A 12,921-nucleotide genomic window follows, 5' to 3' on the forward strand; every position below is an offset into this window, starting at 1 on the left:
ATATGAAGAAATTTTAGTATATATTATGTCAAATATCTGATAACGATTTTAAAGCTTTTTTAGAGAGATGTATACAGTCTTAAAAATCGAATAATTTTAATATATTCGGCATATTCATCATTTAATATAAAATTTAATTTAAGCAAATATGCATATTTATGAAATATTGAGTGATAACGCGATTTTAATTAAGTGAAATAAATCGGCTAAAATATAATTTAAAGAACATAATTTTTCATTAATTCTTAAATAAATAATGTTATTATTTAAAGTATCACAGGTTAATTTACGATTTTATAACGAATTTTATTCTGCTTTATGGTACAATTTAATTGGTATTACAGTAAATATTATAGAAATGATAAAAATAATAATTATGTACAACATTTTATACGCGTTTTAAGGATTCATCACTTTTTCCGATATTCATAGCTTAGCTATCCGAAATTAAAATAACTTGAAAATTTAGGAATTTTTATATATTGAATCGAGAAATTTAATAAAGATTCTTTTTTTAGACAATAACTAATAAGTAGATAATAGCTGCAATTGAAATGGCGAAAGTATTTTTAAACAAATCTTTGTACATAAAATAACTTCATACATATAGTACAAAAACAATGTTAATAATTTCTGTACTGAGATTTAAATTGATATATTTTTGTGAAAGTGCTGCCATTAAAAAAAATCTATAAAATATAAATACAATTGGTTTCTTCGCACATAATGTAAGATTTGCTCCTCAAAAACTTACAGTCTAGATTATATCGTTATCGTTATATAAAAAATAATATTATTCAAGTTATTCCTCCCAGCAAATTGCTCAGCATATTATTATTTGAACATATTGCAACATATATTTCGTTAACGCACCGGAGATTTTCGAGTACTTTTAAATGGTATAAAATTGTTTCAAAGTTTTATGAATGATACACTATTGTACACAATTCATGTATGATATTTATATAAGGATAGATCGTTCGAGTTAGGATATATAATAAGATTATGTAAACAATGACCTAGATTTTATTTAGAAACAAACAAATTTAACATTATTTTTAATGATAGTTAAAAGCTTGTTTGTGTCGAATAAAGTAATTTCGATTAAAATTATGGTTTTCAAAGATATTATAATGTTTTTAATCGATCGCCGCTTTTTTAAATATATATATTTATCATGTGATAACGTTAGTTATAGATATCAGAATAAAGTCAATTTCCTTTTGTGATATAGTAAAAATAAGAGTATAGATATTGAATTTAGAAGATAGATGTCGGTAAATAAAAATTGCAAGTTTGTTTCTTAATGATTTCCTCCAGATGTTTAGATACATTTTAATTTATCCTTTAATTCTATTGTAACTGATATTTTTATAATTAACTGCAAAACATGCAATTTATAACCAAGAAAGGAGGAATCGTCACCCGTTTTTAATCAACCCTACCTTTTTGTACAAAATTTTAATGTATCACAAAATTGGATATCTACAAGTAATGTAGTATCAACTATACTTTTGTACAGGATATATTATTTTGATTTTGTTACACTCTTGTAGTTTGATCTTCCATGAGTAAGTGAATAATCGTTTGGTATAAATATTCTTCAGGGTGTACATACACTTAATAATCAAATCATAAAACAAATTGATATAATTTGATTTAATTGTTTGGAACTAATGACTTTCTATTAGATTAATAGAAAAAAATTAAAAGTTAGCCCATAGAAGATCAATAACAATTTTCTTTGATAAATATTTTGAACAAAAAGGTTTTTTAAATTGTTCACGTATTGTATTGTAAATTAATTAACAAACGCTTAATAATTACATAATAAAAGTAATGTTAACACATAGATAAGTAATTTAAATGAGTTAAATCTAAGAAATTATGAAGTGTGTTAAAATATTTGTAAGATATGTAAAGAAAAGTAAACTATATAAATGTATGGTTGACACTTCACTGTATATGGAATTATATAATATATGCTAAGTTTTTTATGAATTTGTAATATAATATGGTGTTTTTCTTCACAAATGAATATAAAAAAACCTACTTATTACTAAATTAAAATAACATGTTAATCTAACAAAGATTACAGTGTACTATTCTGTTTATATTATTTTCTGATATACACAAACTCAATCTATTTTGTAAAGATTCAACATTAAGATTTCAGTGTTTGGTGAAAGACATTTATTGGTTTGAACTATCTACTGCATACATGTAATTGTACGTATGAATGAACATAATTTTTATTTCAAAATGAAAATAAAAAAAATGTTTTTGATTTATAAAACAAGAATATGGATTAATTATTTAGTTAAGTATCTTGATTCCATAAATATCCTAAATAATTACTTAACACCCTACTTATTTATTCACCCTCTATGATCAAATTCATTTACAAAATTAATTAAATATTCTTATCAATGGTATTACTTTCACATAACCTTTAACACACTCAAAACAAAAATTAGAAAAATAATATTAAAAGGCAGCATTGAAAAAGCGAAATCTAGAAGATTAAATATACGAAAAAGTGTTGATTAAAAGTAAAGAAAAATCTTTTACACAACAAAGGGAGTGATAGTGGAACTAGACACTGAAATCTTAGGTTGTACTATCACCTTTAACTTTGTTTAAACTTTGTTTCAACTTTGTAGGTTTGTTTAAACCTTATACCACAATAAAAAGACATTTACGGAAAAATAGACTGACATTGTTAAACAAATTTTATACCTTTAACATGCTCACTTTTTGCATATATATATGTATAGATTTATATATACATACATCTGTGTACCTTTTAGCATATATGCCGCTCAATATAGAATTAATTCATTTATAATCTAATACTGTGCATTTACATACACATGTAAAAAAATTGTTACTCTTCAGGTAATGGACATTTTTAGGAAACACCCTATATTTTTTATCAATGCAGAATCCTGCGTAATTATGTACAAGTCGGTGAAACTGGAAATTACAGCCCTTTGTTGATACATACACGATACGCGCATATTTGTTTTTTTACGCTATATATTCTTTCAATAGAATATGTTCGTAGAATATGTTTCTATTTGTTTAGTATCTATCTTCATCAACACGAAGATAAATTCTTCCTTCCGATTTCTAGATTTATATCGTTTGGTTCTTTATCTCGTTTATTTCCTTCTTCAAGGAATTTTAAGCATGCACCACTGTGTGTACCTTTTCAATTCTTTACATCATCCCCTTCATACTAAACTTGTTACAGGTTTTACCATAGCATCATATTCACTAATTAAAACGAAGACATTACCAATAAGGTGATTAAAAATCCAGCAGTCTTTCTTCCAAAGCTAAAATAAGAAAACAATTATATATATTTATGAATAAGGAAAACGGAAGTCTATAGATGCTAGTAGCAGTCTTAATTCGCGCATTATGGTTAAATGTTCTTCAGTTTTGTTTTCATATCTGAATTTTTTTTCATTCTCTTAATTAAAAATATTCTTCAGCATGCTTGGAAGGACAAAGGTCTCAAAATTAAATACTGCTAATATACAATTTCTTTATGTATATATAAAAATAAGTTATTGAAATATTGATGAACTGAACAATATCAGGCAATACCTTTATTTAAGTGTAACTGAAATATCAACGATCCATCCATAGATTATTCCTATGTTCGTTTTTTAAGAGGTATAGATAATTTGTACTTTGCTTTCAGTTAATTTTAGCCTGATAAAGAATATTTTTGTTTGCTAAGCTAAATAAATAAAATAATGAAGTGTCCGATTGCTGTAGAATAATTAGCTGCAAACACGTGGAACTAATTTTGTTAGTATTAAAAAAAAAAAAAAAAAAAAAAAAAAAAAAAAAAAAAAAGAAAGGAATTGCATATAATTAATACATGTTTTCATTTTGGAGTACAAACAAATTTTTCACCAAATTTACTGAATACTAAACTAAAATATTGATGTGGTTTCTATGACGCATTTAATATAAATATTTTATTCCTCTTTAAAAAAAATATATATATATTCGTACTTTTTGACAACCAGTAGTAATTTTTTTCTAATAACTTGTAGATCAAACAGATGTTTAGGAAGTAAGAAACTTATATTTATCAGCATATATACAATCACTATAGAATTCGGGTTAATAGAGATGCAAAAGTGAATTAAAAGACATTCGCATATTTATTTTAGAAGTATTTCTTTTATATATTTGTATAAACAAGTCAATTATAATCAATTTCATCCATGTATTTGTTAAAACAAAGAAATGTATTATAATCATATTCAATATTAACGAGTCTGTACAAAAAACAAATTGCTTCAAGTATGTATTTTCTAATATAGAAAATAAAGTGTGCTATACTGTATTGTATATTGTAGTAAGTACACATTCGCTGACCATTTCATTTCAAATATCTAATTGCAAGATATTCTTTATTAGTTTTTTCTATAGAATATTGTAACAATAAAATGTTTGTACTTTTACGTAACGAATTCTTTTATAAGTTATTTTATGAGTTACAAGGTTGTCAAAATCTAAGCGTATATTTACACAAACGTAGAAAAAAGAATTGTTTTGTGTACAAGAACCGACGTTTATAAATAAATACTAATTATTATCTCCGAAAAAACGTTAAACGCACAGATTCTTTGTATTATAAAAATATAAAATTTTTTTGCTTCTAGCGTTTTCTTTTTCTTTCTGTACAGTACACCTTGATCTACAAGAAAATTAAACATTTCAATGTAATTATTTTTTAGATTCAATGTGTATTATATACGATTATTCTTCTTTTTATGAAGAACTTAGTACAAAAAATACGAATTTCGTATATACTTTTTTCTTTTATTATTTACGTGGACAGAATTCAAGCAAGACAATTCAAATCCTCATAAATAATATGATCATTAGAAATTACAGATGACAAAAGTACACAGAGACCTAAGTGATGCATTTAACAACATTTGTTTGTCTTATTATATTTCTGCAATTTCTGTTCGAATTATTTAAAAAATATTACGCAATAAATATATGGTATTACGATAATTCTTTAATATAAGATATGCAGGAACTTCAAGTTTGCATTGTACGATCGATAAGAAACGTTAGTCACTATAACGTGCTTCCGTATCTTTAAAATAAACAAATTATTTTTGATCGAATTATATACATGAAAAAAAGGAAAAGTATTTACACAGATATAAAATATATCGGCAAATGAACAATTTCCTTGTTTGATTTTTGTTTCATATTGTAACAATATATGCTACAAATAAAATACGGCACAACATTAACGTTAACTCATAAAAAAAATTAATGAAAATCAAATTTTATAATTGCTTTGTATGCATATATAGCAGCAAATCCAGAGGATTTTATGCGCTCCTGCTGTTTTCACTTATTTATTGTCCTCCATAAACCGATGGTATCATTTGATTGACCGCATTTTCCTCAGGTACTATTGTCAATACATTACAAGCTCGTTGCTTATTTGGTCATCAAAATACATCGAGAGCGATAGAGAGAGAGAGAGAGAGAGAGCATGCTCGTGATGATCCATCGAGAATAAAACATACTGAAACCAAAGCATTGGACGCAACAGATCTGAACCTGCAAAAAAATCTATCCTAAGACAATTTCTTTTTGAAAAAGAGGTTGAACCTCGGAGAAGGACAATCTCGACGGGGAAATTCGCAATTTGTTTCAACGAAGATGCGTTAAGTGACCAACTACTCAATAAACATATATACATAAATTTTTCTTTTAATATAATTTAGATTCAATATACAACAAAATTTTGTGTATTATTAATTTATGAACAATTATTTTCTATTACACAGCAGTAAAAATGTTTCTTTTTTTTTTTTTTTTTGAATGAAATGATCGCTTATTAAAAGTAATGAGAAATTATGGAACTTACCATGGGAATGAGACATTATGATGAAGTGTTCACATCATTTGTTAAGGAATTCAGAAATGAAAATTTGCTATCCTCCAAATCGAGAGGATCCGAGCTATAAAGATTGACTATAGCTGTATCACCACCTGCTGTGTTAGTTGGAGGAGATGTGGCCTCCAAGAAAATGTCATCGTCGAAATCTAAGAAGTTTTGAACAGGATTATATGCCATAAGTTCACCACCACCAGTTCCATTATTATTTTCTGTAACTGTAAGCAAATTAAAAGGTACAAGTTAGTTTAGTTATGTATTCAACAACATCCAAATTATATATTAGTAATTGTGCAACTGGAAATTTTACCATTAGCATGATTTTCCTCTTCTTTCTCAGATTGTGGGTTCAATTCTGGATTAACTGGCATACCAAATGACATTGGATCATCTGCTCCAAATAACTGCAAATGTACATTAATTAATAAAAGTTAAACTTTTCAGATATTATTTGAATACTTACACCAAGAAGCGTATTTGCATCGATACTATAACCCTCGCATCTTAGAATATCGCGGAGATTGTCCAATTCTGTTTGCATTGTTTCGAGATGATTATCCATTTCCTCCCTATAGAGAATTATTCAAAGTAGATGAAAATGTATAAAAGTACCGAAACTTATCCACACAAACTTAGCCACATTTGATGGATCAAAAAGGAAAACGGTGTAAATCCTTTCAATATTCATCCTGAAACGTACAATCTTTCTATTTGTTTCAATGACTTCACAAGCAAATCAATATTTTTTTTCTTTGTTTAGCCAAATTTTTGTTTCATTTCTTTAAATTATGAATGCAGCAATAGAATAGAATAATAATTGTTCCAAATAAAATAGTCATTGTTTTACAATTATTGCTTGTGCAATCAAGTAATTAAGAAATTCACAAAAACAGAAATTGGTTAGTGTTTTAGTATTCTGTAAAACATTGATAATGTTGTAGTGCATAGTCTTTAAAATATTTTGCATAGAAGTTTGAGACGATGCATTATTCTATATCAAGATATATTCAAACTAAATTGACCTTTGAAAACCAGGAAATGAAATGCAGCACTAATAGAACAACAATTAAATTACATGATAAACTACTTAAGCAGAGATATCTAATAATCGCAACACCACAATTACCAAATATATATGAATATAAATATATATTATAAATATATATGAGGTAAGTATAGTTTCTTATGTAGCACATTTAAAAAATTTATCTTACAACTTTACTGAGTAAAAAAGAAAATTATTTTGAACAAAATAAATCATACGAGCATAGATTCAATCAATGGAAATTTTGTTTTACACCTAAATCCATATTGATAAAATTTCTTTTATTTAAAATAAAATTCTATATTAAAATCAAGAGAAGCTGAATACTTCTGACTAGAATTTATAACAAAGGAAATTTTCAATAATTTGGAAAATATTTAAAAAATTATACTAAGTAGTCCTTTATTCTTCAGGTTCTATGGAATGTGAAATCTAGATCAAAGGCAACCATTTAGAAATTTAGTAAAAAATTACACATTATTATTAGTGAAGTGTTATTACTCCAAAACTTTCAAATTGTAATAGAAATAGAAATAAATTGGTTGTCTCCCACCTCTGTCTTCTGACTAAAAATTTCCACTATAGGTAAGTGGAAAGTGCTGCATTTAGCATTTTTTATCTATGGTCTGTGTTAAACTTACATTGATCCTAACCTGTAAGCAGCATCAGACATGCCCGAGGGAATGATGCAACTCAATGACAAATCTTTTGAATTGCTTGTTCCTGCTCCATTGCAGTTGTCTTTGACCCGCTCCAAATATTTTTCACCACCATTTGTATAAGAATTCTTTTTGTTATTCTGTTCAGCATTATAATTTACTTTTTTAAGTTGATTTAAAGTGGCATCAGTTTCATTGGTTTCAGAATTGCTATTGTTTTCATTAAACTCGACGTTCTCGGTGCCTTCAACATCCTCATTGATGATTTCTGGTACTATTAAAATATCTTCGAGTTTTACCAGGGTTGGATTATTCTCTTGAACATCTTCCTCCATATCTGTTGAAGTTACCAAATCGAGCTCACAATTTACATTAGTGACTTTGTTCATATTAGCTGCCATTGCTGCGAGCTTCGGACTACGCATAGTTGACAGAGGTACTGCCTTTGAGACTGATTTATCTTTCAGTAAAGCAATCACCGGCGTATCATCTAATGGTATTTCAAGCAAATGTGTTTCTTCCCTAAAAAAGTGAGAAAAGCAGTTGCCAATCTTCGTTTTCTTGACTTTTTAAAATTGTTGCTGTGCCATAATCTGCTTTTAAACACATTCTTGACTACAATTCAGATTGATGGAAGTATTACAAGAGCATATACAGATGAATTTAAAGCATTATATAAGAACATGCTTCTAAATATACAATGAATTAGTCAGGTTGTAGTACATAATAATATAGATTTTTATAAAAGAAAACTACATAATGAAGAGGAAAACATAGTATTACAGTATTATAGTGCGTATATGTGAAATATATATGAACAAGAAAGTTAAAGAACAATTATCATCTTTTAAGAAAAGCGAATATTACTTAACTTTTATGGTATAACAAACTTGGAAAAATACTACGGACATACTCATTCTTCTATATTTCACTGTGTATATAAACTATTTTTATTATTTAAAGGTAAACATTTAATGGTCAATTCAGCTTGATTCTTTCGATATATAAATGTTTATTATATTGAAAAATTTTATGATTTGAATATCATATAGAACTGTATTTATTATACATAATAGAAGTATAAATAAATAATTACATATATAAATAAATTTTAAAGGAACATATTCATGCATGGAATAAATTTTAATATTAAGAAATATTAATAAGAAGTAATCTTTCATGCACACACACACTATCTAAATTAATGACAAAAATAGAAGAACGTCATGACATATTTAATACCACAACATAGACTAAGATTTATTATGAAATAAATTATAATGAGAATTAATATATCAATAATTGTACTCAGAGGCATAACTAAAATATAGATAAATAAATAATTACATTAATATGAAATGAAGTGGCTAATGAAGAATTGTATAATAAACAATGAAATTAAATAGAAGCAATTCAACCAAGGATTAACAAGACTTCTCCCATAAAAGTAACTAACTACTGAAACAATATTTTCGAGACTTTAACTTTCTTTGAATGCTTTAATATGTTGAGATTACAATTAATGTAAAATTTAGAAAAAAAAAGCAACTACTGATAGTTGAAAGACTTGCAGACTAAGAGATCATCTTAAAATCAACTGTTCAAATGAGAAATGCTTTCAAAGAACAATGTTATCGCAATTTTGCTGAACGTTCATGCAGAAAAATGAAACTAAGCAAAATTGCGATATTATACAAAAATAAGTTCTAGAAGTACAAACACCAGCACCAAATGACGACAAGAGAAAAGTGTTAACCTTGGTTCCTCTCCATCCTCCGTCGATGGGATCAAAATTTTGACCGGCACCTTGTTTTTCCTCCTGGCAATATTTAAATTGCAATGATATGAGTAATAATTGAAAATGAATTATCTTATGAAGTATGACAAAAAAGTCGTTTACACATAAACTTCGTTGATCGTGTCCTAAGTAGGCATAATCAGGTTGCGATATACCACGTGCAATTTATCAATTTTAGTGCAAAATATATAATGAATAAAGCTATTATAGTATGATACAATTTAAAAGATCAAAATTTATGCCCCTGTGTGTTTCATTGAAGTAGAGTATAAATTTTAATTCATTAAGTTAATCATTTCATACATTCCATGCATGGGAAATAATTGGAATGTGTTTTAAAGGAGTATCTTATAACTTATTTTTCTTATCACTTTCCTAATCTCAGTAAAAAGACGAGCAAAATGAAAATATAAAAATATTTTTTCACAGAGTTACAAACATTAACATTTCTTTGTGTTTATTATGCAAAACTCCATCTTATAATTCCAAAATTGAAAGATTGTACATGATGTGAAAGATTGTGTATATGTCATTTATATTGGTGATCAGATCTATAATTAGAATACTATAGTAAAAATTTTATTTAACTTACTTCTTTTTACCCTTACATCCACGTTTTTTCTTTGCTTCAGCTTCTTGAGAATTAATAAGTTGTATATCATCTGATAAGTTAACAGGATCATCAACTAAATCAATTGTTTCCATATTATTGTCTTCCATTATTGATGAGTTATTATGCTCAGGACTTTCAACAGCTGGGTTTGGATGTCCTTCCAACATTCTGAATGAAACAGACAATGATTATTTCACATAATAAAAACATTTATGATATAACAAGTCACATACTCTGCAACAATATATTCCGAATCTAAATCCGGTTCTGATGAATCGAGTTCGTGAATTACAGGACCTGCCGGTGATGTTTGTGACTGAAAATAAAGATATATATTATATTAAAAAAATAAACTACAAAAATCCTATGAATTCTATAGAGTTACCTTTGATAATTTCGGCTGTTTGTTACGTTGGCGGTTAGAATCGTCGATCATTAGTGGGTATCTTCTTTTAACCGAGAGACCACCACTTCTGGAAGGCTGTACCAATGTAACTAAAAAGTGTATAAGTTTATTAACAATTTGCTGTTGTTTAAGGTGCTTCTGTCTAAGCATTGCTAGTTCTCGCCACAGTGCTTCATTTTCTCTTTTCATGGCTCCAATTCTTGAATCTAAATGTTCTTGACGACCTCTCATACTTCTTACTTCAGTAAGCATTTTGTTCATTAGTTCTGGTTTAATAGGAGTAAGTGCTGGATCTTGTCCTTTGTTAGAGGCAATCTAGAAAATTATCACTAAATGCTTGTACAAATATACAAGTACAATTTATGGAAAGTTTATATAAAATATGAAAGCATTTACTTTTCTTTTAATATGTTCTACAAGATATGGATGACCTTTACAGAAGAATTGATGTGCGAATTCCATTTCATCCTTATCACATTTTAAGCCACCAAATTCTACAGAAACTTTCTTGTGAAAACCATCTGTGTACACATTAAATATGAATATATCTATATATATATTTAAATGTTATAGTTCTATATGTTATCACTTACACATATTCAACTGCCTGATAAAACTGGCCATGTTATTGTGTTTGTAATAATGTGGCAATAATTCTCTGGCAAATTGTGCCTGATTTCTAATGAAAAAACTCCTTCCACTCTAAAATAAATAAGTTTATACAATAGTCTCTTTTCTCCTAAGTAACTTCTAATATAATTTTCTCTATGGTAAAAGCATATTGTGTTAGATAACAAGTTCTATGAATATAAATATTAAGATAATTATATAATACATATACTATTCTGCATATATATCAATGCATAGATATTAAAGTAAAGTAATATTTTTATAAAGATTATGTAAATGGCAGAAAATAAATGATCTAACAGATAAAATTATGTAATGAAAAACAAACATTTGAACAAAATTAAATGAAATCTTTTCCTTTCTTTAATGGAACTTGTCATCAATATATATAATACATATACTCCTATACTTTTTATACTTTTTTACAAGAAACATATTGGAATTGGACTATACAAGATGCAGTACATTTAACAAATATTTAATTAAATTTTATAAATGCTAAATGTTAATATCGTCGCTGTGTTAATTTCTTAAAAGGCTATTTATTGATATTTGTATAGGATATCTTATTTAATCTCTAAACAAAGAAAACTTAAAGTATGTTTTTGGTATCTGGTACAATTTTCACGAAAATAATGTATTTTTATTGTAATAACAATATATAAATAAAATATTCAAAATATGTACAAAATTAACATTAACTACACGTTTCGTTAACAAAAATCATTCCTGTTAATGAATTTACGCACATGTGTCAATGTTAAAAAAAACAATTACAAATATCGTTTAGTTAACGTTTGTTTAAATATTACTTTGCGGTTAATATATTTTGTTAATCAAGGAATGCGCTGATATTCAAAATTTATACGAATCGTTCGTGAAAGAGAGCCCTCGACATTCGATAAAAAAAAAGCGTATGTTTATTGAAATCATGTAATATACATAATCGACCGAATAAGCACCGAATAAATTACAGCGATGTTGGGTGCATGCGAAATATAGGTTGTGTACGTAAAAATGTACACCGCGGAGGTCAACGTTTAGCTTACGTTTAATTTGCTCGGTCGCATGACGTTACCATTACGAATAAATAATAGTCGCCGTGAAAAAACGTATCGACCGATGCGTTAGAATTTCATACATCTGCTGCACATAAAAATTAAAGGATTATAAACGAATAACAAAATAAAAGTACTTACAGGTGACCAACAAATAAGGTCGTCAGTATTAGCATCTTCGACCAACTTCCAAAGTTTGGCAAGGAACGCTGGTACACTTGTACCCAATTCTGGGATAGTATGCATTTCTAAAATCTTTAACAATTTCCCCAGTTTTTGATCTTGATCTTTTACGAAAAAAATCTTCACATTTCACGACAATGGCTGACCGCTGACGATGTTATTCTAGTAGTAGCAGTTACAGGTGGGGAGAAAGGGGAAAATATTTAAGGGGACATATCCGCTTTTCATATAAACCACATATTGGTAATGTTCGTTAAATACTATTGGCCGTTTCTGTTGGAGCCTAGATTTAGCTATTGAATAAGCTTAAAATATGATAAGCTGGTTTTTATTAAAAACATATTTTTAAGATAATTTGTAAACACTGCTAAATACCATTCGTAAAAGCGTGAGAGATAAAAATAAAAGATAATTTTTTAATGCAAGCAGAAATAAGTAGGCCGATGGCTTACTAAAGAAATTCACCTAAAAGTTTGCTCAATGAATTATCGCATCCAGCGACTGAACATGAACTATACGCATATCTCTTCTAAACGTTTGTATGCACGACAAGAAGGAATATGTGGATTTGTATCT

General features: G+C 27.4%; 3 protein-coding genes across 8 annotated transcripts in view; 2 read left to right on the forward strand and 1 right to left on the reverse strand.

Annotated features, from left to right (window-relative positions):
* The window catches only part of LOC132909360 (endoribonuclease CG2145-like), a 290,224-nt gene that overhangs the window by 265,273 nt on the left and 12,030 nt on the right, over positions 1-12,921 (forward strand). The gene's annotated exons all lie outside the window — the stretch shown is intronic.
* The window catches only part of LOC132909380 (glyoxalase domain-containing protein 4), a 73,247-nt gene that overhangs the window by 51,646 nt on the left and 8,680 nt on the right, over positions 1-12,921 (forward strand). The window lies entirely within an intron of this gene.
* On the reverse strand, positions 286-12,532 carry LOC132909364 (heat shock factor protein-like). 6 transcript variants are annotated; one of them, XM_060964160.1, is made up of 12 exons: positions 12,304-12,528; positions 11,068-11,176; positions 10,871-10,995; positions 10,454-10,789; positions 10,302-10,384; positions 10,048-10,236; positions 9,414-9,476; positions 7,652-8,179; positions 6,417-6,522; positions 6,264-6,357; positions 5,924-6,171; positions 286-3,341 (listed from the first exon to the last, which is right to left on the reverse strand). In XM_060964160.1, exons 1-11 carry the CDS (start codon positions 12,406-12,408, stop codon positions 5,939-5,941), a joined length of 1,971 nt encoding a protein of 656 aa, XP_060820143.1. In that variant the 5' UTR covers positions 12,409-12,528; the 3' UTR covers positions 286-3,341; positions 5,924-5,938. The 6 variants fall into 6 exon arrangements, with proteins under 6 accessions (XP_060820143.1, XP_060820141.1, XP_060820144.1 ...); XM_060964158.1 differs by having other exon boundaries at positions 7,640-8,179; XM_060964159.1 differs by lacking the exon at positions 286-3,341 and adding an exon at positions 4,256-5,613 and having other exon boundaries at positions 7,640-8,179; positions 12,304-12,529.

This window comes from Bombus pascuorum, chromosome 7 (assembly GCF_905332965.1).
Source record: "Bombus pascuorum chromosome 7, iyBomPasc1.1, whole genome shotgun sequence".
NCBI lineage: Eukaryota > Metazoa > Arthropoda > Insecta > Hymenoptera > Apidae > Bombus > Bombus pascuorum.

Excerpts from the sequence above, each read along its gene's own strand:
- LOC132909364 (XM_060964158.1), bottom strand. The coding sequence starts at position 12,408 with ATGCATACTATCCCAGAATTGGGTACAAGTGTACCAGCGTTCCTTGCC. Across the intron at positions 9,477-10,047 it reads GGATGTAAGGGTAAAAAGAA|GAGGAAAAACAAGGTGCCGG; the intron begins GTAAGTTAAATA and ends AAATATTGCCAG. Across the intron at positions 6,358-6,416 it reads ATGCAAATACGCTTCTTGGT|TTATTTGGAGCAGATGATCC; the intron begins GTAAGTATTCAA and ends GTACATTTGCAG.